This window comes from Clavelina lepadiformis, chromosome 3, assembly GCF_947623445.1.
Source record: "Clavelina lepadiformis chromosome 3, kaClaLepa1.1, whole genome shotgun sequence".
Classification (NCBI taxonomy): domain Eukaryota; kingdom Metazoa; phylum Chordata; class Ascidiacea; order Aplousobranchia; family Clavelinidae; genus Clavelina; species Clavelina lepadiformis.
Window position 1 is genome coordinate 22,064,085 of NC_135242.1, and position 27,167 is coordinate 22,091,251.

At 36.3% G+C, this 27,167-nt stretch overlaps 2 protein-coding genes across 2 annotated transcripts; both read left to right on the top strand.

Moving 5' to 3' along the window:
* Nucleotides 1-956: 956 nt before the first annotated feature.
* Nucleotides 957-4,976, top strand: LOC143450197 (DCN1-like protein 1). Its single transcript, XM_076950645.1, has 7 exons — nt 957-2,347; nt 2,441-2,645; nt 2,821-2,989; nt 3,073-3,203; nt 3,453-3,535; nt 3,669-3,765; nt 4,096-4,976. The coding sequence occupies exons 1-7, from the start codon at nt 2,345-2,347 to the stop codon at nt 4,170-4,172; spliced, it is 765 nt and encodes a 254-aa protein (XP_076806760.1). The 5' UTR covers nt 957-2,344; the 3' UTR covers nt 4,173-4,976.
* A 1,159-nt stretch (nt 4,977-6,135) lies between these two features.
* Nucleotides 6,136-26,295, top strand: LOC143449305 (regulator of G-protein signaling 12-like). The gene is made up of 26 exons (XM_076949449.1): nt 6,136-6,303; nt 7,770-7,905; nt 7,997-8,089; nt 8,332-8,675; nt 8,823-8,951; nt 9,064-9,167; nt 11,101-11,300; nt 11,516-11,672; nt 12,023-12,111; nt 12,290-12,354; nt 12,624-12,828; nt 14,094-14,140; nt 15,367-15,459; nt 18,894-18,915; nt 19,127-19,356; nt 19,566-19,690; nt 20,577-20,694; nt 20,969-21,178; nt 21,283-21,328; nt 22,160-22,230; nt 22,958-23,270; nt 23,474-23,640; nt 23,816-23,912; nt 24,087-24,188; nt 24,488-25,146; nt 25,232-26,295. The coding sequence occupies exons 1-26, from the start codon at nt 6,196-6,198 to the stop codon at nt 25,244-25,246; spliced, it is 3,945 nt and encodes a 1,314-aa protein (XP_076805564.1). The 5' UTR covers nt 6,136-6,195; the 3' UTR covers nt 25,247-26,295.
* The last annotated feature ends 872 nt before the right edge of the window (nt 26,296-27,167 follow it).

Here is a 27,167-nt window from a genome sequence, read left to right on the forward strand (position 1 = left end):
TAAGTAAACAATAAATTGAAGCTTCGGTCCACGCTGTCACACCAAAATTTAAGTCAACACTTGCTGTACTTTCAAGTTGGGCAGACTGCAAAGTTTGGCACAGGCACACTCAATATTGTGTGCTGTGAGTTGCAGTGGTGCACATGACTTGGGAAGAAATGCTGTAAGGCTGTGCACTCAATTTTTAATGGATTTCGAGATTGAATTAGTCAAACTGTGTACCATTCCAGGGAAGGGCTTAGTCGAATCTGAGTCCAATTACTCGAGTATTGGCATGTTTTCAATACTCGGACTTGATCGAGTATTGTTTAATACTTGCTAACAGATTGCTATTTCATAATTCAATATCACATTTAGGCCTAGTGTGTTTAATTCAATAGGCTACTTTCAGTCAAAGAAATATCATTCACACAGGTGTTAGCTGCCTGTTTTTTGCTGTAATTTAATGGTGCATCGATGTTCGCTTTTGTGAAAACATTAAAAGTATCGTTGTTGGTTACACGGAGTAACATCATTACCACGTATTTAGTAATTAGTTGGTAGTGGCGATCACCAAGTCAGTAAGCGGCACACATCGCCAAGCTATCAAATCAACTTTCAACCTATTTTAGAATTGGATTCAGAATAGATTTATTTATAATATTTTGGAATATTTTTTTTTTCCATACTTTGTATTGCACATCCCTACTTTGTGAAGAAAGTTATATCGTGTTTTTTGTTAGTTAAATGATGCTGATAAGCCTAATTAACAACGAAAGCAAGGGCAGAATAAACACAATTACTAATTACAGTGCAGTAGGTCTAAATCAATTATTTCATTTTGAAACCGGATGAATTTGAAAATTCCTAGCTTTCCAGTTGTTAGTGTCTTACTTCAAAATATCAATAATGGATTGATCATGCGTACACCACACGCTACAGAAAATTCAAGTTCAGTTCAAATCAAGTTTATGGATGCAATAATGCAGGACTAAATTATACTGAAACTATCAAATCTTTGTTTTCTACACAATGTATTAATATCAAGTCGTACTAAATCGTCTTAAGAAAATGATTGAATTAAATTTTAACAATGGCAAAAAACGCACCTTCACTTTATTAATTATTGTTATTATTATCTCATACGCCACACAACAATGAGTTATTCTAAATTCATGTCCATTACCACCACATCTTGCACAACTCTTGCCCATTTTAAATCGATACTGTTGCCCCTTAAGTGTGTGAATTCCTAATTATGAACCTTAACTCTTATCTAATAACCTATCAAATATTTGCAAGCTTAACTATTAGGCTGAAAGGCTATTAGCTAAAAATTGACATTTAAACAAACTTTGCCTTCAATGTTAATTATAAAATCTGTGTAGACATAAAAAGTTTGTGTGCGCTTTGATGAGTGTTGTGCATACGTGCCATAGTGGCCAATGGCTGACTTTGGTTAGTGTTCCTCGTATGAACAATTTCTAAACAAGACTGCTTGAAACTTAAAAATTTTATTCATAGTGGAATGCACTTGTACGAGCTTTGCAATTAGGAATTTCTCTGTCTGAGGATGAATATTTTTGTTTGCTATAGATCAGGGGTGTTCAAATGATTTCTGCCATGATCCACCACAGTCAAACCTGACAACATGATGATCCACTAAATACGAATAGTAAACATATTGGACATGCTTTAATTTTGATGTTGCTTTATTTATGTAAATGTAGCCTACCTTACATTGTAGGGCCTACAAAGTATTAATAACTTTGTAAAAGTCGAAAGGGAAGTGTGCTACAGCTGCAAGATTGTTTCAAGACTACATTGGAAGATCCACACAAAAAGTTGAAAAGATCCGGGTCCGGATCGAGATCCGCCATTTGAACACCCCCGCTATAGATAATGCATCATAACAACAAGCATCAACTTGCATGTTGGATTTTTATATCTGTACAGTGGTTTATAACAAACATACAAATTTTGTTGTTTGAATGCCAATTTGTACTGAACAAAATTTGAAGTGCAGTGTATGTCATCATGTTGGGCAGTGTAGCCCCTGCATGCACAAATTTTCTTCAAAACCTGACATACTTTGAAGTCTGGACTGTACCCTATACATTGGTTCACAATTAGCATATCTGTTATCTATCTTTTGAATAACAGAATGCCTGTGATTTAATTTTAGTCTGTTATAGATTCACTTAGATTGGGTTTAAAACTCTTAAATTAATCATATAGCCTTTGTACACTGTGGAACAAACCAGTATTTCAATGGATTAGTCTTTTTGTTTTTCGTTGGTTTTGGTCTGATACATCTTTAGCAAGTTTTAGGAGACGAAGGCACATTATTAACAACAGCATTAAAATGGTATGATAACATGCTTGCAAACAAGCGTGACATCGGTACTTCATTAAAATATGCATCAACAGCATGAATATTTAACATTTTGCTTTATATCAGCACAAACTGAAGCAGTCACAGCGTGAAAAAGTTCGTCAGTTTATGCAACTAACCAACTTGAGTGAAAAAGCAGCGATTTCATGTTTGGCAAGGCATGATTGGAGGATTGATATTGCTTCGGATAGTTTCTTTACTGAACCTGAGCTATACGTGAGAGAGAAACTAGACAAATATAAACTGGAATCGCTGTATAATTCATTACGAGGTATATATTGAATGTTTATGTTCGTATATAATATATTATGTTATAATATGTTTTGTTTCCTATTGCACGTTTCTGAAGTATTTTCCATGACAGCAACACAATCAATTTGACAATTTTTATTTCAATGAACTTTTTTGGTTATAAATGCAAAAACTTTTCTTCACTTTTTGTTTAGATCCAGCAGAAGTTGACAAAATAGGCGTAGAAGGAATTTCTCGATTTTGTGACGAATTGCAAGTTGAGCCCACCAGTCGAATTGTGCTCATAATTGCGTGGAAATTTCATGCAGCGACTCAATGTGAATTCACCAGAAAGGAGTTTGTCGATGGAATGACAGATCTTGGGTATGAGTCTCTTCTCGTCTAAATTTCTTTTTGTATATTATGTTTTTATCAAGTAATACCACATACCTCATTGGTTTCTTTAGCTGCGATGATCTTTCCAAGTTAAGAATGAAGTTACCCATTCTTGCAAATGAAATCACCAATAAAGCAAAGTTTCGAGACTTTTATCAATTCACGTTTAACTTTGCAAAGAATCCAGGACAAAAAGGGTTGGGTAGGTGGCGTTAGCACTTGTGATGATATTAGATCTTGAAGTGATATTTTATCAACTGTGTCAAACATGATTGAAACTTAATTTGTTTGTTGTATTCTTTTTATCTGATCCTGATGTGTTTTTTCCTTTTTTAAACATTTGAAGCAACAAAAAGCAACCTTTTATCAGTTACCAAGTCCTGATAAATGTAAGCATAAACTCACCCATCAGTCCACTTAATAGCATTGAAAATTATAATTAATTTTTCAGACTTGGACATGGCAGTTGCATACTGGAACATTTTATTAAGTGATCGATTCAAGTTCCTCAATCTTTGGACTAAATATTTATTAGTATGACAAATAAATAATGTGTTTAAACTGTCTATGTTATCATTTTAAAGCTTTGGGTTTATATTCTAATAACCCATATATCAGCTCTGTAAACAATTAAACATTGAAATCAATGTAATCGATATACTTTAAGGAACATTACAAAAGAGCCATACCACGTGACACATGGAATCTTCTACTTGACTTTTCACAGATGATTTCTGATGATATGTCCAACTATGACGAAGAAGGTTGGTAACGAATAACTTGATTTTTCTCATGTTGACCAATTAAATTGAATTATCTATTGTTTACTTTTTTATGTTCTGTTTTTACATTTTGGAAATTGAACTAAGGCTAAACGATGGAAAACCTTCGTTGTTTAATAATTTAATTAAGCTATTTACTCTTTCATGTTTACTTAGCATTATTTGCACAAAAAATGCCAGATAACTGTTCTAGACATACGTTTTTTGTGCCTTGTAACTTATAAGCACTTTGATGGTAAATCTTCTCAAAGTTTTGCTGATAAAAAGAATCTATAATTTTGGTATGTTACTTGTTTTGTTGTTTTTAAACAGGTGCGTGGCCAGTTCTTATTGATGATTTTGTTGAATGGGCAAAGCCGATAGTACAAGCGGAGAATAGCATGTCCTGAAGACAGAAATAATAACGCTGTGATAAATTTATGTGGATGCACTTTATTGCATTTTCAATCCTGCCAAGTTGAAAATGACGCTCAATGAGGCGACAGCCACATTTACTGTTGGTTTAGAAACGCATCCTTATGCAGGTGTGCGTTTGTGGTAAAGGCAAGCAGTAGTCGTGATTTTATTTGTGAATTGTTGGACAAACTTCCACCAGGAATGACTATTTAGCACGCTTTACTGCAACACAGCTCTTTGTAATACTTAAGCGTAGGAACAATTGCTGGATATAGAAGAATGTCTAATCAGTACTCTGCAAATACCACTGCTTCCAGTTTTCATAAAGATGGAATATAAGTAAATATATTCCACGAAAGTATAGTGTATACATTGTACAATTTTGCTTTTCCATGAAAACATTTTTGTTGCAAAATGAATGTTTATTTCACGAACAAGTAGTTTCATCTCTTTTTCTTTTGCTGACAGTTTCAAAGAGCTTAATCCCAAAGTTCTTGCAGATTAGTTTCTGCTTTTGTTAAAATATTTAACCTTTGTTTCAGACGTATTACTTTAATTCGGGCTTAGCATGTCTTTAAATTAAATCTCTATTATTTTGAGTTATTACCTGTTGCATAGGAAGATATGTTGAAAACGGTCTGATTTAAAATTGCATGAAGTTTTCTTAATCTCCATAACATTGTAATACAAACCTGATGTACATTTAAAAAAGCCGTATTTAGCTAGGATTATTTATCGATTGATTGCCTTTACCAAAGTCGCATTAAATTGTTTAATTACAGTTACGCTTTTCACTATTTTTGTGTGGATCATGGATTTGTCTCCATAAGGCAAGCATTAAAATTTCCTCGCACAGGTCACATCTTGTTAACATTGGAACGCAAAGGAAATAATAGGTCTAAGAATTTATTTCCTTGGTAGAATTTCACTCAGAATTGGCCCTAATAGTCGTAAGTAACAGGTTTTCCAGAGTATAGCCTATTAAAAAAACGTGAACCCAGAATTGAAGTGTAGCACTTCGAACACAATATTGTGACGAAAGTTTTTTGATTAATGCGTATCTACTTGTACTCGATACATAATGAGTCTGGATTGGTTCAGTTTCGTGAAAGTTGAGTCATCAAGTAACTAATTAGAAGTTGTAGAAGGCCGAAGGATGTATTGTTCCCCCTGACGCCAAAAAGTGCAGGAAGAGGTTGTATCAGGGAGTCGAATCGCAGTTGAAAACGATTTAACTCCGGTTCAGGTTTCACAAAATTATAATTTACTGGTTCGATTTTGCATAGGATCCACGTATTTACCCCGCTCCGGGTTTAAGTTTAGCAAACTTGCTAATACTGATACGCTTCACTGCGGGTTCTGGTGGCTTGTCCAGCTAAGTTGTTTTTATTTTTTTATTTTCTCAAATTCACTGCCCAAGTAGTACTTTGATTTTGTTAGCTTAAGGTTCAATTCCTGTTCGATTAACGTTAATCGAAAAACATTATTTATTAACTTTGGGCCCAACACCACCAACCAACAATAAACACCATCACCATGAGTAGATGACTACATTGAGGTGTGAGATGTCTATGCAAACAAAATTAAGCTTGCAAACCTAGCGACCCTATCAAATTTTAATTTATCCTAATGTAACATACACATCCCATTTAAATCATGTTGGCTTGGCCTAATCTAAGCGCAGGTAGTAACGTTTTTTGTCTGTAGCTTGCATGATGTCCCAGGGTGCAAAAGCAATTAGCTTAGGCGTTGGATATATGGCGTTACGGTTGCGAAGTTCAGTTGGTGATAGTACAGTAATCCGTATTAAAAAAGGTTAATTTCAATAATTGTCTGTTATTTTTTTGTCTCCTACATTTAATAAATAATAATAAAATTTATATAGCGAATAATAAAATGACTAGTATACAGCCCTGTACCGGTAGCCTATTAAGCCAATAGTTGACGGAATTATACCACGTTTTTGTCGTCAGCTTGCGACAATAAGATTGAAATAATGTATATTGTTTGTGAGTTATGTATGCACGGAACGAGCCACAGAAAGTAATATCTTCACAATCGTCCACTCGCATAATTGAAATTACCCGTGGAAGAAATGGTTATGGATTTACACTTTCTGGACAAGTGAGCATAATAATGCATAGGCTAGCCTAGCATAGACAAAATTTTAAAATGTTAGCCTACTGATTGAATGGTATTTAGGCCTGCTGATATATAAACAATAATTAAACAAAGCAAGTTTTTCGATGTTTACCAGCTTAGATTCCATTCTAAGGGCTGAAGGGACATTGGCGAAAGTTGCTATGATTACACTAGGGCCTTTTACTTGGCACTTTTTTATTTAAACCATAATTTCTTGGGGTTGTAGCGCAGTTGCATTATCAGAGTATTGGAATCAATACTATCAGCCATGGCGGAAACTGTGACACCTGCATGTACAAAATTCATCAAAGTTTATGCCGAATATTTTACTCACCATGCCGATATATAATAAATTAACAAAGAAAAACTGGTTATTTGAACGCCAATTTACAATAAATAAACAAACAATTAAGGATTCAGTAAATGCCGTCACGCCAAAATTTGCGTGTTTGCATGCATGAATTCTCGTCGAAAAAATGATGTACTTTCTAGTTGGGACTATCAGATTGTTGTAGTGACCACAGTGGAAAGTGTGGCACTTGCATGCACAAGGTTCATCAACGTGCACACTAAACTTATTTATCTTCACGCCCGTTTATAATCAATAAACAAACAAAAAAAGTTGTTTGAAAACAAATTGATAATAAATGAACAAAGAATTGAGTCTTCAGTGCTATCACGCCAAAATTTGCCTCTTTGCACGCACCATTTTTTGTCGAAAACTGCCATGCTTTCCAGTCGAAGCTGTCACAAGGACAATAAAAATTATGCTCTCAAACATGAAACTTAGCAGTCCATTAATGCTCACAACTTTAAAACTTAACAGTCCAAACCATTTATCTGTTTTAAATCTGTGAACTACCATCTATACATAATTTGGTAGATACAATTTTTAGAAGAAAACATTGCTCAGCTGGTAGCTTTGCTCACTCTTCCAGTATAAAATAGAGAGTCCAAGTTAAATTTAGGCTATGAGAAGAATCCATCCACATGAAGCTGCATTCAGACAAGTTCGGTGGCTGGGTCTCCAGCAGTTAAGGAATGTTGCAAAGTTTAATTCATGCAAAGGCTTGTCTCAATCCGAGGATAAAGATTTCGATTTTCAAAACATTTCTGAGAATAAAAAAATGTCTTTATGATGATGCAGTGTTCCATGCTTAAAGCTGGGGTATTTTTTCTCAAAACAATCTTAGAAAAATTTTCAACCTATATTTACAGAACCTAAAGCCTATAATGTGTGTGTGTGTGTGGCAAAATTTAACATGATCCCAATTTTGTTGTGTTTCAAAAATATTACATTTTTTACTTTAACGTCTGTGCAAGCCAAACTTACAGCCACTGTACTCATCATTTTTGTGGAAAAGTATTCTAGTCTCAAATCTAACTTATCTTGCACGTGTATTGGCATGTGTTATATAAATTCAACAATGTCAATATTTCTATCATAGTCACCTTGCTTTGTTGGTTGGATAGTAAAATTCAGCCCGGCGGAGAAAATCGGATTGTCTGTTGGTGATTATGTGATATCGGTAAATGGGAAAGATGTTTCAACTGAAACTCACGAAGAAGTAGTACGACTGATAGGTGAGAACTTTGATAAGTTTACTAATCTTTATGGAACAAAGCTCATAACGCAACAAAAATTTTAAAGTGTACATGTTGTGTTTTTGGAAAGGTATATCTGGAGGGACCCTGTTTCTTGGAGTATCAAAAACATTGGACGTACTGACATCAACAAGAAATTCTATTTTCTCCAGCTCAAAAGAAGGTTAAACTGGCTGAACTTTTTCTAACAATTTTAGCGTTGCTAATTCATACCAAGTGTTGAAGGATATATATACTGTAGCTATTGCAATTGTAGAATTTTCATCATAATTTGTAGCAGTGCGATGTAATAAATTAAAATATTATACCAGCCTGACCAATTTGTAGTAGCATACTATCATACCGCAGAGTAATCATGTACATATACGCTCGAATAAAACAAATTTTTTATTCTATATGCTGCAGAGAACACACAAGGTGAAGTTACCACTCCAGACTTCAGTCGCATGGACAAAGTATTGGAAGATTTATATTCTGGCGTGATATTTCAAAACATCATCACTCCCCCAGGTGCAACAAATATGAAGAATTTTACCAAAGATAACTCCAAGTCAATGCTTCGCAATTCGAGTTCAACAACCTCAATTCCAGATATGGTGATGCGTCAGTCTATTGTCGCATACCTGGGCACAGTCGAAATGCCCTTAACAGAGTCTGCCTTAATTCCACAAGCAAGTTTAGATGCAATAAGGGGCTGCGTACAGCAGCTGAGAGTGGAACAACATATCCATCAAAGAGTGCTCCTGAAAGTAGGTGTTCTTTTATATTTGATTTGTTACTGCTAGTGCTGCTGTGATTTGTATTTGCCAACTTGTTCTCATTGAGACAAGTTTTCTGTGATACTTTATTGAATTTAACTCTACCCTTTGTTTGAGATTTGAAATATTTTGTGCCAGGTTACACAGTCTTGTGTAAGATTGTCAAATGCTGACGGAGACACCATTGCCGTGTACAAGTCGGAAAAAATTAGATTTAGCGCTCTCTGTCCGGATGATGGAAGATTTTTCTGTATTGTAACAGGCCAGGTAAATGTGATCTTGACACTCTTTAGAACTGTTTTATCGAGCAAAATAGTTTTTGTTTGTGGGCAATACATGCAAGGGAAATTAAAAATAATGATTATATTTACCTCGGTAGGATATTCAACGCTCCTCTGATTTTCAAGAGAAGACATGTTGTCACATCTTCATGGTCGACCCTGCAATTACTTCTCACTCTGCCCATGAGGATAAGGCAAAGAGGTCAGTTATGGTATTTTAATTTTTTGGTTTGCTTAACTTTTGTCATGGCTTGTGATTTAATATAATCTCTACTCTTCCCTATGATTTGATAAAAAGCTATTGCATTTATAATTATCCGAAGTAAGTGGAGATTACTTTTTGAGCACTGTAACAATGTATGATATATCTATGAAATGATAACACGGACTACTCCAGTTTATAAAAATCCCAATTTTTCTCGCTTATCTTTGCTCTGTGGTTTTGCATGATTTGGTTGCGTTATGACTTTGTAGACATATTTCAATTATGCTTGTAAGAGTTTTGAAAGCGGTGGTTAATTAATGGGCCTGTCTATACATGTGGTATGAGTATGTACATTAGGGTTATGATTATGACTAGGAAATTTTTTTTTTGCCTGTAGCAGGAATCAATGAACATTTTGGTATAAATTTAGAAAATTATAATTATTTCGTTCAAATCGTAAAAAATATCCCGCACAAACTGACTTTAATTTTTGACATTGGTCCAAATGTAAAAAAAAATTTACAATTCAAAACTTCATTTTTGCTACAAATTTAATGTTCAAATATTTGTCCTTTTTTGCACTTCTGGTAAAGTTCTTCCGTCAATTTGACTCCCCTTTCTGCAATTATGTTAGTGCGTGGTCGTGGGTCATCTACAACGGACTTATCCAAATTCCAATGGGTTTTAAGGCACTTTAAGGCTGCAGGACATTCGAGCTCAAAGATAGCATCAAATAATCTTTGGTATATTCCATCTTTAAACCTTTTGTTAGAAAACGAGGCTTCCTGCCACGCATTTGCAATGAATGAGCATGATATCTCCAGAGTTAATCTCCATCTAGGGATGAGGAAGTAGGCAATCATAGCATAAATGGCTCTTGAATTCCATCTAGCATTGTGTAGAGATGGAAATTTATGCCATTTGATTAGTGGAAATCTACCATTTTCTTTGAAGAAGCGGAATGCTCTGCACAACTCAAAGAGAAACTTAAAATCATCCATCCTGGGTTTTCAACCATTTCAATCTCCATTTCTGGCTTGTAGGATTGCTGCAAGTTTTCGTAGTGTTTCATCACATCATCTACACATTTGTAGTTGAGAGTTGGTTTTGTTGAAGACGTTAGATTGAAGAACTATAATACATGCTTTAAGACTCTATCAAGAATATGATGTTTGCAACCAATATACTGTGGTTTATCAAAACCCTTGCTGATCATTGCATTTTGCAGTTTCACAACAACGCCATTCAGCCGTCCAGTATTAACAGATGTTGTGTCACATATGATCATTTTCAAATTTTTCCATGCATCATATTCATCTAGTAGGTTTTCTAGGCTGCTGAAAATATCTTGAGCTGTTCCACTTTCGAATTTTAGAACACCCAGTTTGATTTCTCTTGATGGATTTTTCAAGCATACTACCTGATATTCATGTTTGCCAATCTTTTTTCCATCAAAGTGTAAACAGAAATTATTCTCCTCTTTCATAATTGATTTTAATTTTAGCTTTGCATTGTTGCCATCTCTTATAACTGCTCACACAATTTACCAAAATAAAATTTCAAATCTTCGCAATTAAAATTATGTCAGGCAAATTCAAATTAGTCGATATATATATATATATATATTACATTGAAAACTGGAAAAATTTGGTGCGGGAGATTTTTGTTTAAACAGTCTTAACTTTTGTGAGTTTTCAAATCAGGACATAAAAGTTCATCATTTGTAACTACAGGACACACAAAATTAAAAATTTTTTTTTTAAGTCATAACCCTAATGTACATAATATGTCATTCTCATGTCAGTCATTGATGTGATCTTTTTGGCCTTTGTCAAATTTTCTTTGTTTATTTTTCACCCTTTTGTTAAACCTCCAAGCTTCATATACATAACAAATACGGTATGATGTTAAATTTTTTTATCTATGATAGATTTGGAATTGCTTGCTCAACAAATGAATGTGGAGATTGCTCAGAGTTCCCGAACAATCCTAAAAGCTTGCTATCAGTTATACGTCTGCTGTACATGGTCCCAGCGGACAATTCAGAAAAATGTTCACCGAAAGGAAATCCAATTGTAGATTCAAAGAACTTAAGTGTTGTTAGTAGTTCTACTTTGGACTCTGGAATAGGTACACATGCACCTGCAATAGAAACTTTATTTACATTTAGATAATTCCCTTGTACCTACACCTTGAATAAATATTTGCATCAGATTCAAATGGAATCTACTTCAAAGGTTTCTTTTTATCAATAATTACAACATGTTGACATTGGATGAAAATGAAAAGATTCTTGACAGATGGCTGGTCGTACAAAATATGTTAATATGTGATTTCTATTGCAGCTGACAACTCTGATGACTTTTCAAGGACGTCAGTTCACATTGTCGATTACAGACATTCAAATTTAACACGAGGCGAATCCAGTTTGCCACTTTGTACAAGAATCGCGTGGACTAGCAGTGATGATAAAAGACCCAATAAGGAACAAAAAAATTCAACGTAAGTTAGAGGCTGCTTTTTGACTTTTGTAATGTCTCCACAAAGCATTGCTGGAATTTTAACAATGCAGTGATTGTTTAAACACAATCGATTTACGTCATGGGGACTTGTTCTATATCAAGAATAGAACAATACCATCATATGTGAAAGTTTAAAATGACTTGGATAGTTCCATAAGTCAATAAGTTCTCATATTCTTTCCATATTTGACTAAACGGCCTTGGTCTTACTTCATCAAGTAATGATTCTCTTCCGATGTTGTTGATCTTTTTCTTGTGTTGATCTTATTCCTTTGATGAAATTAATATGCGTCTGTCGTCTTTGTTATAACTGACTTCATTTTTCTCAAGACAACCGAATGATGATCAGTCCCGTCTCAATCCCAGATCTTTATTCTCAACCGAGTTTGGGGGAAAACTTCCACCAAAGTCAAACCAAGGTAGATTTTCTCTTCAATGAATTAATTTGGAAAACTTCGTTTTATTTTTTGCCTTCCTTCAGTGCTTACATTAAAACAAGTAACATTGCCGGTCTTTCAATTGCAAGTTTCCTATCGAGATCTCATCAGGTTATTTTCTAATTTCCTGATTTCTCTATTTTTATTTTTTTGCAAACAGGAAGTACCTCATTCGGCTCAAGACCATCTTCTGCTTCGAACTCCATGGAAAGAAGGCGACCAATGGTAGTTATCAGGATTTTAATTCCAAAACATATTTTTCACGTTTAACTACCCAATACTCATACATACCTCTGTTGCATTTCTGCCTTTCGGAATTTACTCGTGTTTTATATTTTTCCGGGGCGATTAAGTTTTGTAAACCTATATGCAATCTTGTTTGTAATATTAAACCTTAAAACTAGGCATATATTTTGCTTGTAATTAAAAGTGTTTGCGGATATTTTGATCATTTAATATGAGACTTTAAATTTTTACTGCAAACAATTACTCAGGTCAACCAACGTGGCGTGCGTGGGGGTCCAGCTGGCACTGGCGGCGGGAAAGCTCCCGAGAAAAATGTCGTGACCTTAAACCAGCAAAATCTAATCCGCCATGAAAACCAGTTTCGAGTTCCTGCTGCCCCCCACAGCATTAACAGCAGCTCACGCGTACCCCCACCGATGAACAAGCTTAGCATGGGAAAGTACAGAAAACAAGGTGTTGCGTTAAGTTTTTTTATCATTGGTTTAATTTTTTGTTTTTGTAAGATTTCCCCTTTTTTAGATTGTTGTTTTGTTGCGTGGCAACTATTTTTAACTGTTTTAGTTGATTATGATTATGCTGATTGTAATTATAATTATGAAGTATTTTCAAGATTAAGAGTGTTTGAAGTGAATACATAGAGGTATGATATACAGTGAGACCTCGTTAATCCGGACCACTTCGTTTCGTCAAAAAATGTCGGTTAAGCGGGGTATCCGGATTATTGGAAAGTAAAAAATCAATCAATCTTGCAAATGCAGTACCGTGTTCAAAACGCAGTGTGCACCTTACTCCAATTCTAAGTACCGACTTTCTGGCTGGACAGCAACTAAAATAAAATTATATTTTTTATATGATCCGACCCAGTGTCGAACCCCAGAACCACCGTATTAAAGACGAATGTTCTAAGCCAGAAGTGACGAACATGCGGCCGCAAATCGGTTTGACAACCGCTCTTGCATGGCGAAGCATTCCGGCGGGACCAGCAGTCTTGAACTTACTTTGACCTGTTTCCAATCTTTGCGCAATGCGATATCAAAAACTGATAGCACGATTGAGTCGCAGCAGTTTGTCTTCAATAGATTGCCGGACTCAACCGATGTAATGTACGTATTTTTTTGCGACCGCGGAAGCGTTGTTTGTTAGTGTTGATGAACAATTTATTTTTTCGTTTCTAAAATACTGTACAGTATTTCATAGTATGACTAAAAAGCTGTGCGGCTTACTCAGCTGTAACTGACAAAGTGGCTTGCCACAACGAATAGGACCGTCACCGCTGCTACAACGTCATTATGCAACGCAACGTAATTATGCGTAGATAATAATCGGCTATTGTTTCGTCAACAAACTAACATACTGTATTAGGACAATCGTGAATCATTTTCGCTTAACTGTTAATAATCCGGTTTATCGGATTTTATTGCTATTGATTTAGCACATTTGTTCCAAAACTTTTGTGTCGGAGTCGGACAGCGGGGTTTCCGGATTAAAGGGGTAAAATGCATAGGAAGAAATCCGTTCCCGGCAGTTTTGTGTCGGATAGCGGGGATTCCGGTTCATCGGGGTCCGGATTAACGAGGTCCCACTGTATATCATACCTGTTAATTTCACCTGGGTGCTATACCAAGGAAACCAAAGGAAACATGAAAATTATATGAAACAATATCCATTGTTTGCTTTTCCAATCGCGTTAAAAGATTATTTCATTTGTTTAATTTCAGATTTAAAGCCACCTTTTAATATGGATCGATATCCTTTACGAAATGAGGTTAGTTGACGGACATCAATTTCTGCTGTTTCTGTTTTTAGAGAAGGCATTTTTGTGAATGTCTACTCTTTATTATTGTGACAATTGTACAGAGAAATTTATTACTTGGCTGATACATATGTGGGCTAGATATAAATTCACTCAAGTACAATTTTAAAAACAAGAATTTAAAACACCACTATGTAATAACAACCTTGCTCAATTTTTTATTATTTTAAATTCTCCAGAAAAAATGTGACATGTCATATTAACTTGTCTAACATTTCGCTCTACAAATATATAAATTAAACTAAGGACAACAGTAGATTGTAATAACATTTTTGTCAAATCATTTTGCGATTTTCCACCAGATGGTGCTGTTGAGTAGTCACATAGTTACAGTCAAATGTCTGGTTCGCTAAACTTTATCGTCCTTTCTTAAGATTCACTTTTGTCCAGTCTGGTAAGTGATTGAGCCTTGCCATTGTGTTTCCATTTGTTTTTTTTCATTTTCATTGCTTGTGCAGTATTTTCAAGGATTGCCTTTCAAGTACCAGCAATCAAAATTAATTGTTTATTTTTTAATTTATGTTGTTGAATCTTTCAAATTATCTTTATGTTGGAAGGGATTTATTTGTTGTATTTTTTCTCAAAGAAAAACTTAAGTATGTTTGTTGCTAAACCGATGTTATTAAATTTTGCCCAAACAAATAACTTTTTTATTTTTTACTGTTGATTTTTGATGAGTTGATTTATACTTTTTTGTAAGTGTCTGTTTCCAATTTCAGTTTCAGAAATTAGTCATATTTTTCTTTTTTCAACCCCGCATGTCAACTCCCCAGCATGTTACCAATATATCCACCATTTCATCCTGCCATGTATATATGACTCCATTTTAAAAGACAATTCATATTTCTACATTATTGCCGTTACGGTTTTCTGTTTATCTTGAGTTAATTGGTCGGAAACATTAATAAGTGCTGATTGCAATAATATATCAATTGTATACTGTTTTTTCATCCTATGGAAATAATTACTTCTGTGTGCTCTCTTATGTTTTCATAGGAAGTGAGGTTCTGTAATTTTAGTGTTGAAATCCAAAGTTGTTTTGATTAATCATAGTATTGGTAATAAACGTTATTTGATATTACATGAAACATCTATCACAACTTAACTAGTGAATACAGATCAATTAGTTAATTAACTAATAAATTAATATAGAATAATTTTTTTACTGCATTGTGCAGGGTGACAGATTCATTCACCACAGGAAGAAAAATGCAAGGTTTTTTCCAAATCGATTTGCTGCTCGAGAGAAAGGAATAAGCCGATCAACTGAGGTATGAATTTTTTTGTTTACATTTCCCACAAGCAGCTCTTATTCTTGAAATTCAATTACTTTTGCAAAAACACGTTCATTCTAAACCTGAAAAGTTGAATTAAAGTGTTAAATAAACAAACAAATAAATGTAATAAACCTGCCTCATGCTTAGCTTTAGTGCAGTGCCAGAAATTCACAATTGTAACCATGGAAGAACTATGACACATTTCCTGCATGTTGGTTTAACATGTTCAAAATTTCATTTTGTCATTAATGATTATCACTCAGATAAAAGGTCAGTTTTTTTGTTGATCTGGTAGTTATGACACACAATGATTGTGTGTGAGTTAGTTTAGTTTGTCCAGTTTTTAGTTCTTGTGCCAGGTTTTAATTTTTTCGTTTGTTGTTGGTTTTTATGCTAGCAATGTGTCGTACTCTTAAGTTATGTGCGTTTTTAACATTAGTTGCTATCTTGTCTTTTTTATTTACCAGGCTAATGCTCACAACAATATTCTTGTGTCGAAATAACCACCATAAAATATTGATGAAACGTTTTGTTTATTTATTTAATCTTGCCAACAAGTACTGTTATCAGTGGTGTAAGTACCGAAGCAATGCAGCACTTAAAATCCACTTCATATTCCGGACATTTGTAATTATTGTCCTGTTCGATAAGAACGTCGTTAAATTAATATGGGTTTGTCGTGGCAATTAAAAAGCAGATTAGTGATGGCCAAGGTACACTACTTAAAATTATCGGAGGAAAAGATAAATAATTGGGTGCCCTGCTGTAATTACAGCAACTTTACGTGGAAGGATGACTTTGTTAAAAAGCTGAATGTTTCTCTAACAAACTCCTTTTGTAGGTTTATTAAGTTTAACAATTTCATACATTATACAAGTTAGTTAAAAATAATTTCATTCATTCATATAAACATTTCACTTCACTACAGTGTCTGAGAGTTATTTGATAAAATGGCTGGTTACAGGAAACTGACAGCATTACTGTTGAGATGGAAGAAAAAAGGATTGTAAAAAAAGCTCAGCTTGCTGCAGGACTTGTAAAATAAGACTTCCAGTTCGATAGTTGGTGGTTGCATGCCTGCCGGTTACTAGCTGCGTAGTTCAACTTCGTAAAATGATGAAGGTGGTAACCACCTTATACCGGTAGTTGTGATTTCAGCATAAAGACATGTCTTTCTAGAATCTAGATGAACGGCAAATCTAAAAATAGTACTGTGAGATTAGCTACTCTAAAACTTGACAGTTCATTAAAAGATATACACGTGGTCATTTTAGTTTGATGTTGAGAACTATTGCACGCATGTGTACACCTTAAATGTGGGTTATTATGCAGCATTAAGGAAGAACTATCTTAGTAGATCCTCTCAATAGTGAGTATGTCGGTCATTGTTTGTAGAGGTTTCCACTTTATTGTTCTAGTTAAATAGGTGATGAGAGCAACCGAAAGGTGATGGAAAGTCTGAAGGCTAAAAATCTTCTCAGCTTTTGTTTATAAACCATAACTTGCCGCTTCCTGTCTTTAAAACAGAGTTTCGATTTAGGTCCTGTTTTGGTGTTGTTTGCACTCACCAGTGTTATACTTTATCGGTAATGGACACTAGCTCTTTTTAAATTTTGATCAAACAGAAGGTTTTCACAGTCATACAAATTCCAAACGATGAGTAACTTCCCTATTTGAGGTTAAAGCAATAAAAGTTAAACTCAATGTGTTAATATCATTTCTCCTTTAAATTGAACAAACAGTACAGTGATAGCAAACGTAGAACTACACTAGTTCTGGCGTGTTGGTAGATTTATTTGCATAGTTGTAAGCAAATAGAAGAGTATATGTTGTCCTTGATATTGTCCTTAACGATGATAGACATCATAAAAATACTTTTAGTAAACAAGGAAAGTTTTCCTGGGTAGGATGTTGTTGTTTACCCTGTTTTCAAGAAGAAGAAAGGCTTAAAAAGGGACTTTTTGCAATCAGTGGTCTTCCTGTTCTAGTGGACAATAGTGCCCAATAGCAGGAAGTGGTGTTTTGTTAGATCATCCCGGATGTGAGACATGTTTTGTCATGTTTGTATCTACTTTGTGTTGTGCAACCCATTACTGGCCAGTGATTAATGGGTAATTCCTCTGCACTAATCGCTATTGAGCCATTCCTAAGTTAACTTTCGAGCGCATAATGCGTGTTGCAGGCAAGCTTTTCATATGTCTGTCTATCAAGTTACATAAAAACTTTAGTGAAACATTTTGTTGTACGTGACATGTAAAATACTTTTGGCAGGCAAAGTTTTTTATTTCCGATATGTAGCATTTAAAAAGTTTAGCTTCTGAGGTAGTTGGCCCAGTCAAAACTGTCTCATGATAGAGTTTTATCACACACATGTATGACCTGACTCGTTTTTAATGTGCAACAGTTCGTGCAATGATCTATTTTTTTATCCTGTGACTCACATTGTTGCACCATTTTGGTCTGCCTCATTATTGTATATTAGATGGTCATTAGCTGAGGTGAATTATTTCTGTCAAGACCAGCTGAAGCTATTTCAGTTTTGTTTTGTCTCCATTCACTGAAATAAGCTGCGTGTGTCGATTTTATTTTGACGTCAAAAATTGTGAATCAAGTTACCACACAATATTTCAGGAAGTTGTAAACATGTTGTTTGGTGAGGTCTTATTGTGAAACTTCTAGGAAGCAGAGGCAGTTTATGATATCATTGTGTTTATAGTTTGTGAATTGATGTTGAGTTTATGACGACATATTACGTACTTTACAGACCAGCTCTCTACGGAAGTATGCATTTAATGCATTGTTCTGTTGTGTGACATCATTAAACCTGTCGAGGGCTCATTTTACTTAATAGAAAATTTGATTCAGTTTACGTATCATGCTAATAGCACATCTCTACCCCTATAGGGTATTTGAAGCCAAAACGGAAGTCATTGGATCTTTCATTTAAAATTGTGTACGTGATTAAAATAGAACAAAGTATCTATGAACCGCACAGTAGAACACATACACAAAGCTTGTGCCTGTGAAGCTACCGTCGTCATTAGACCAGAATAGGTGATTTATGAATACAAAGATTTTATATAAGGTAGCCAAAATTTTCAAATCAACTTCGCTCAGGTTACAGTTAAGCCGCAATGCAGGATTTATGCAACAAACTGGAATAATTTAAAGTAGTCGTTACAAAAATTTTTTTTTGAGGAATTTGACTTTGAAATGATCATAAATTTTCTCCGCTCCACAGCAATAATTTCTTTGGACAAAAGGAATGTAAACATACACAAAGTTTTAAACGTAAACTGTGTTATTTATACTGTGCAAAAAATCAAAAAACAATGAGTACAGCAACACTAAAACCTCATACCATGAGCTTAAATCGTGGTTATGTTTCACCTATCATGAGACGCGCCTCACCACTTGCTTCTTTGCAGAATGTTGCTGTTCCCGACGATGGTGAGTTTGATTTTTTGATTTTTCTAAATCTTTTGTACTAACTCTGGGAATGACGTGAAAAATTTATAATGCAGACCAAAAATGACAGTTCTTGCATCTGTCACCTGCTTTGCCGAGTGTGTTGTAATTTCTTTATTAACCGGTGCTTAGTTGTATAATGTTATTTAGTTCATTGTATTGTTCATTGTTAGCCCAAAATATTTGTTGGCAGATGTTCTCGGCAACGCATCAAGTGTTGAAAGTTTATCGAGCAACGCCAGCTTGCCAAGCTGCATCAATGGCCTGGTGGCTGGCACTTTCGATTACAACACCTCCCATCGGTCATCTCTACGTGGGACCACGGCGACCGACGTGAATGATGTTGCTGCTGGAAGAATTTCTCATTGGGCGGTTTCATTTGAAAGGCTTCTTGATGATCCACTTGGTGTGAAATATTTCAAGGTATGGTGTTGCCCGATTTTGCTGTAAGGTCTTTTCAAATTTATTTGCTGTGAAGTTTTTTAAAATGAAAATTTGGGACATGTGATTTTTTTTTGGTTTTTCTTTTAAATTCCATGATGCTGCTTTACTTTAAATGTTTTCTTATCCACAGCACATGTTTTATCTAAAAGTTGTTAAAATCGATTGGTCAACGTAATATTGATTTTCAGGAGTTTTTACGCAAGGAGTTTTCAGAGGAAAACATTCTCTTCTGGGAGGCTTGTGAAAACCTGCGGCGATTTTCACTCGACGACAGAGAACAACTGAAGCAGGAAATAATGTCGATTTATAACAGGTGAGCTGCCAGGAATCTTGGCTTCCTAGAACCACATTCCCCAGCTCTTAAATAAAGTTATTTTGCTTGGTGCCGAATGCAGTGTAGATCTCTTGTTTTGTGGTTTACTTGTGTAGTTTAAACCTCTATGTGCCTGATACCCTCTTAAGTGCGGTGATGAATATTGATTGAAAATGTTATTGAAGAGCAGCTGTTTCAGCCACGCGTAACAACTTTGTGCCGTACCTGGTTTTGATATCTCTAGTTGTAAGCGGTTATGAATCGATATAGCTATAAATTAGTCAGCACATTAATTCACCATAGAACACGGCACTTATTCTTTGCAAGCTTTATTTTATAAACTATATTTATGTTCTTGTGAGTAATACTTTTCTCAGTAGCACGCATCATACATTAAAGAGAGCGTTTATTTTATTTCATGTCTATTTTAAGCAAGTTAAACTATAAAAAGTGGGAACTGAGTGATGTGATTAAATAAAGTAGGTCGCAGACCACAGCCAAGTACGTCAAAAGAGCAATTGCCGACCTTTCATTCTTACTGATGAATGGCAAATTGTTTCCCGTATGTAGGAAATGGCCATGCTATGCCATTCTTTTTATTTCTTTTCATTTCTCCTATGGCAATTAGCTAAAAGTTAAAGACTTGTGAACCATATGGGTAGTGCTTGATTTGGTGGTCTGCTGAAATTTCGGTTATGGCCATGCTAACAATGGCTATTTTCGACTGAAAGTTGTCGCGAATGCAGTCACACTAATATATAGTATATAATATAATATGCACTTATGTGTATTCTGTTTCTAAAAAACTTTTTTTGTCCATCGACATCGTATTGACTATTTTCATTCATCTGCTTATGAAGTGTCATTGACAACGTGATGTCTTTAGATTCATGGCCGCTGATGCCTCGATGCCGGTGAATATAGACAGTAGGGGGCAGCAATTAGCGGAGGAAGCGTTGTCGCTACCACCCCATCCGGATGTGTTTCATAACCAGCAACATCAGGTTAATAGTAACAAAGTCTAAAAATGTCCTATTGTGTTGCAAGCTAATTGCATGGATGTGTTTTATTAAAACTTACATAACATCCTGTTTATACTTTGGTAAAAAATGTAGTTAACTGTCATTATACCATAAACACGTATTTAAAAATGAGTCAAAAAATAATCTGCTAAAACCCTATCATAACAAAGCATCACTGCTTGTTTATTATGTAGCTCGACACTTAACCCAGCGCTAAATTATTTACAAAAAACTTGTTTTGGTTTTATCCTTCAAGGTGTACACACTCATGAGGTTGGATAGTTACAGCCGTTTTCTCAAGTCCAACCTCTACCGCCAGTGCATGGTGAGCGAGATGGAGGGACGGCCCCTTCCGTTGGACAACCCGGACTGGAGCAGCTCGGACCAGGTCAGCCAGGACAGCCAGTCCTATTCACAATCGTCAAGAACGCAGTCCGACGTTAGCAATGGAACTTTCCAAAGAAAGGTACTTTTTATCGGTCTTAGTGAATATGCTTTTTACAACTTTCTTCCATGTCGTTTGCCTGTGTGGAGTGATTTTGTATGCATTGAAATCGCTTTTTGTTTTAGAGTAAGAAGCTCAAAGGTTCGAAAAAGGGAATATTTGGGTTTAAAAGTAAGTCCACTTTAAACAAAACTGTTTGATTTTTATGCTGGGTGTTGCACAATTTTTTCTTGTATTTCAAGATATGTCAAATTGCTTGCTAAGCAAATCCATTGACATCTTAATTGCAAACTGTCCAAGATTACTAGCTGTAGTACAACTGTACAATATAATTTTGTAGGTAGCCGGAGCTAATTTTTGGTGTAAGCTTCGCATTTTCTTGGAAACGAATATGCCGGCAAGGCTATATTTAGATTCCCGTTACCAGAAGCGGGCAAGAACACACCTTATTTTTCATAGAACATTAGTTAGAATACAAACTACGTTTATGTGCGTGAAAATTCCGAAAGTTGATACCTAGACTAGATTCCCCGTTTTAAAAATATACACGTTGGTAGGGCACGAGGTCTGTATTCAGACGCTTTCGTTCTTAATTTAATCCGTAAATTGTCTAGCCGTTTTTTTTTCTGCGGTTGCTTGACACAAGCCGCATCAGTAGGTATTCTAGCACCCCAATATAACCTGTTCCGTTTTACATTTGTTTAGCTCTCTCAAATGAGGTTTAAATTGAAGGGTGTTTCATATAACAAGTCAAACGGTATTTCCATAACGTTATTCGGAAAGGGAGCACGGAAATAGATAAACGAACATCAGTTGATGACTGAAATCATTGCGCTACCGTGTCGCTTACATATCCCCCAAGCAATTCGGACATGTGCTAACACACTGTTGTTACCACACGTCGGCAGAGTCAGGAAAAAATTTTGCAACACTAAACCTCTGTGTGTAATTCGGTCGCTTTTGATCGATTCTATATCGAGTAATCGCCACTGCTTTTTATAGACCGCTCAAAAAGCGCACACCAGCGGGACCTGAAAGCGTCCATTGATACCTTCAACCGACAAACCAACAGGGTAAGATAAAGTTGTACCAACACACGATGTACGCGTGAGTTTGATGTAGCATGTGCAATTTGATGGATGTGTAACGTGTGTTGAAACTACTTGTGGTCTTATCTTTCCTACTAGTCCGGAAAAGCCAATTGCGCAACAAGTATTCTACGTGGGTTTTACCTTTATTCGTAATAAACTACACCCTTCCTCGTTCATATTGACATGTGCATTTCTCGTTTATGCACACTCTCATTTTCCCAACTGCGTCCTTGTAATTGTGACTTTGACCACGGCTTAGTTTAGAGTTTAGACACTCAAAACTTTTTAGGAATTCAACCACATCCTGTGTATATTCGACATCCGATTAATATTTACAAAGCTTGACCAGCGCTGTTATGTTGCGTACGTTTGGTGTAAGAACTATTTATAACTTGTTTCCGTTATTCGGATGGAAATTGTATTTTCTTTCCTGCCTGTAGACGTGCAGTGGGAGGTTCGCGTAAAGGCAATTACGTCATGATTTCCGCGTTCTTCGCGACAGCGACAAGTTATGAATATTTTTCACAATCTTAGCATTTGTCGAATTCCTTTCTAATTGGTTACTCGGTAGCACGTGGTGTGAGCATTGCCTTACTTTTTTTACAATCCTGACATTTAACCGAGCTTGGAATTTTTCTGGACGCGTATTGCGAAACCACTAAGCCCCCATGCAAGATTTCGCAATTTAATATAAACGTCTGCTTTCTAGGATTCATCGGGCTCAGAATCCGGCGTATCTGGGTATTCCCCGGTAACGCGAACGTCATCCCTGCCTTCGTCCATTCCAGACTTTCCAGACCCCAGCAGGGTTTGCAGGGTGACACTGTGGGACAACACCAGTACCGTACTGTACGCCAAAAGATCAGGCAGCACGTCTGTGGCCGACGCTCTGGAGACGCTCTGCCAAAACAGAGGGGTCCGTTTGTCCGCCGTTGATGTTTATTTAGTCGATGATTATGCTGCTCAGGGCGAGGGCCATCAAAGGCGGCCACTTTCGCTTGATCTCGATGTATCAATTCTCGGTAACTATCCAACGATATTAATTTGTGCGTTAACTCGATTAAATAACTTTTATTAACTCATTTGCTTATTGTTAGTCTAGTACATTAATTAATGACTTATTTATTAACTACTACAATATTGACCATACCATAGGTTTTAATCACCATTGGCTCAAATTACTGGGCTGCGACAATATTATTACGTCACAATTGTTGTTTTGTAGCGTCACAATCGATCGTTATAGAGCGACGTGCACTCTTCCGTCTCGACATGTTGCCAGTGAAACGGTCTGTAGGCGTCAAGGCACGACCAACCAAATCCATAGCTGAAGTTCTGCGGCCCGTGCTGCATAAATACAATCTACGCTTGGAAGAAGTTCAAGTTAAGGCTGTAAGTCGCAAATTAGCACTTGTGACGTGTCGGCGAACTGCGCTTCGTGCTTTAGTTTCGTGTCGCCACTTGCAATTATAAAGCCCAGGGTCTATGTTCGTGTTTGTCAATTAATTCTCGTAAAAAAGGACAGTATGTAATTTGTGTCCTAACCATCGCTCTTATGACGTCATAGAGCGGTGAAGGCATTGCCTTGAAGCTTGATGAACCCGTGTCGACGCTGGACGCCTTGCGGATAGTGGTTGACAAAAAGAACAACATAATTAAAAAAGGTTTGTGCCGTTGGACATAATTTTGATCAGCCATTTCCAACTCACAAGAGTTTGTTTATTGTAAGCTGTCTGTAGGGAGTTGTTGGATGTAATTACATTGTCGTGTGTCTGTGTCGTGCCATCAACAGCATGTGTGTTTCCGACCATTTGTCTGTAACGAGTTTTTGTTTGCAGACGAGCCTGGCAGAAAGCCTTTGAAAGATCAGCCATGCCAGCAAAAAACTAACCACAAAACTTCCAATAGACTCTCTCAACCAGATAGGCGTGAGACTGAAGGTAAGAATTATCCAAGCTATCTCGCGTTTGTTTTGCTGTTGCGCCTAAAATACCGTACAATTATTGTATCACGTATTATGTTTGTAGCGGGATCACCACTTTGCTACGTGCGACAGTAGTGTAGAAGTATTATTAGCGATGATATTTTGGTAGATGTCTGATCTCATAAAACACAATTTGACGTGGTGTTGTTTTCCCTTCCGAATTATTTCTATCCAAGATACGCCGGCATGTCACCACATTTCGAGGCGACTTTTTTTCAAAAGAAACCTACTAATTACCTCACTCTACATTCACAGAACTTATCAATCTGATGTCGGTTTTACAAAGCAGTAAAATGGACGATCAGAGGGGACTTCTTTCCAAGTCCGACCTTGAGCTTCCGGACTTTTTGAAAATTAAACCAATCCCGGTTAACTTAAACTCCAACAACAACAACAACAATAAAAACGTCATTTCCGTCACATCGCCTTCTGATTCACAAAATGGAAGCGTGACGTCACGGAGTGTAGAAGTTTCCGACCCTTCACCGTACGCTGTGACGTCAGTTATTAAGTCTTTGAAAAGAGACTCTGACGCCTCTAACGACCATCCGCCGCTACGGAGAACATCCGCCAGTGGGAATCAACCGCTCGCTGCTAAGAAGTGTTACGTTGAACTGAATGCAGCGCCCAGGTCATTGAGTTCGTTTAAGCCCTCGCCTCCTTCGGTCACCAATCAGGTACGTTTGACCCCTGACCCCTGTGACGATTTGAACGACACGACCATTGTGGAAGAACCGGAATCGTTGTTGAGCTCTGGCAACTTTGACCCAGATTTGACTTTAAAGCCTTTACCAACTCCGCCTCCCGCACGATTTAACGCTGGGGCTAACGGGAATTTGGGGGAATTACCGATGGCTGACTTTTCACCCCCAACTCCATTGACGAAAAAAACGAAAACTGTTCAAAACGACAAGGTGCCTTATGACGTCATTAGCATATTTAAACCGTTTCCTCCACGTAGTTGAATTATTGTCCTCAAACTTTGCTCTTCTTTTGTAGACGATTATGGTGTAACTGGCAACACTTGACAACGGAAGTAGCCTAGTGTTACATCCAATCACGTGGTATCGAAGACGTCCCTGCGTAATACTTCAAGTTCTATTAGAAGACGACGAATGCGCATGCGCAGAATACCGAAATCACGAAAGAAATTATTTTTGTCGATTTTGCCAAAAACTGTCGATTTGGTTGACATTCCGCAAAGTGTTTTATGAAGGAAACGTAACATATTGCAATGCTTGGTTACTTTTGCACGTCGTTTATTTATCACTCCCATTTTCTTTCATCTTCCCGAAGCAACACTGCCGTCTCTTTTGTGATGCGAAGTATCTTATACGTCATAATATCATGGACTTATGCGTAAGAAAGCGTTTCTGAAAAATACTCTTTTGCAACTGTGATACCGTCATCAACATTTTCTTAGATTTGCGGATGTTGTGTTTGTTACGTCATAATCTTAGTTTTATGCTACGTCGGATTTCATTATTACCAGTGACGCAAAGGTCACTTTTGTATGTTTTTCGAAACTTACTGGCGCAAAACGGAAATTGCGTATTGTAAACGCAAGTTTGCGCACAAAAGCCGACTGCCGATATTGCACGCAATAGGAGGGGAAATATAACGTAGTTCCCCCATCCGGTGTCGCTGCGTCCTGTCATTCTTAGTTGAAGGCGACACTTCCTTCTATATTTGACGTACTTCCTGTTTTATGTATCCTGGCATTGCTTTTACACGAATCTTGTTTGTTTATTCTTGTGAACCAGTCGCTATTTTTCAATGTTCCTTCCCGAATTTAAGTCGTATTTATTATAAGCAGCAGCAGCACAGATGGAAGAATGTGTCGTGATTTTTTGTTAAAAGTTTTTTCGTTTGTAACTTCTCTTTCCTGACCGATTTGTCGTATACGTTCTGCTCAGGTTGATTGCTACAAAGCGTGTGAACACTCTTAACCGACTTGTCATGCATAATTGCATGGTCGTCTGCCAATTATTTTTAAATCAAGTTTTCCTGCTGCTTTCAAAAATAGCATTGTCAGATGTGTTAATAAAATTAAACTTTTTACACGTTGTGTAAAAGAGTCAAAAATACCATTTCAGAAATAAGTTGTTCAATTTGTATCAAGTGGTGTTATTTGTGAGACTCTGTCGAACTTGCTGGTAATTTTCATCCAAGTCGCTTTGAACACATTTGGATTGTTTCTTTCTCCTTTATGTTATTTGTTTAAAAACATTCAAATTTTTATTAAATATCCCCGGCCGATGATTATAAATTGCAAACTTTTCTTTCAACTTTGATAATGATCGGATCACTTAAAATCAACAGCATTAATTCGCCTTGCGATGCTTGAATGTGTTGTAGTTGATAACTGTAAAAGTTTTACGACTTCCTCACTTATGTCTAGTGTGTTTGTATTTGTTTTAATGCTACTTTTCCGTTTATTTTATTGGTTTATCTTTACGTTAAATACAATTGGATTGATGGGAAAATTGCTGGCTGACGTATAGAGTGAAGTGTTGAACTGGGTAAGGCCAGTTTAAAGGTGGGGTTAAAGTATGCAGAATGGAAAGCAGAAAAATTAATATACTTTTCTTGCACTAATATAACTGAACAAAATTTTGCCAATATCTGATCAAATAAACATGCAGACAAGAACCAACTATTACAATACAATTTTATGCCTTTCAATATGTGCAAAAGACAACTAAAAAAATTGTTTGTTTTTTTATAAACAGTTGCATTTGACACTGCATTGAACGTATTCAAATAAGGCCTACAGTTTAACGGCTAATTGGTTTCGCACAATTTTTGTGCTGCAGGGCTTAATCCGGCCCGGCGTCGGATATCATTGCAGGACAAAAACGTTGCCATTAGCCTGGCTTGCAGAGTCTATGCTTGAGTCATCTTTCCACCCTTTAATTTAAAAAATGGATAGGCC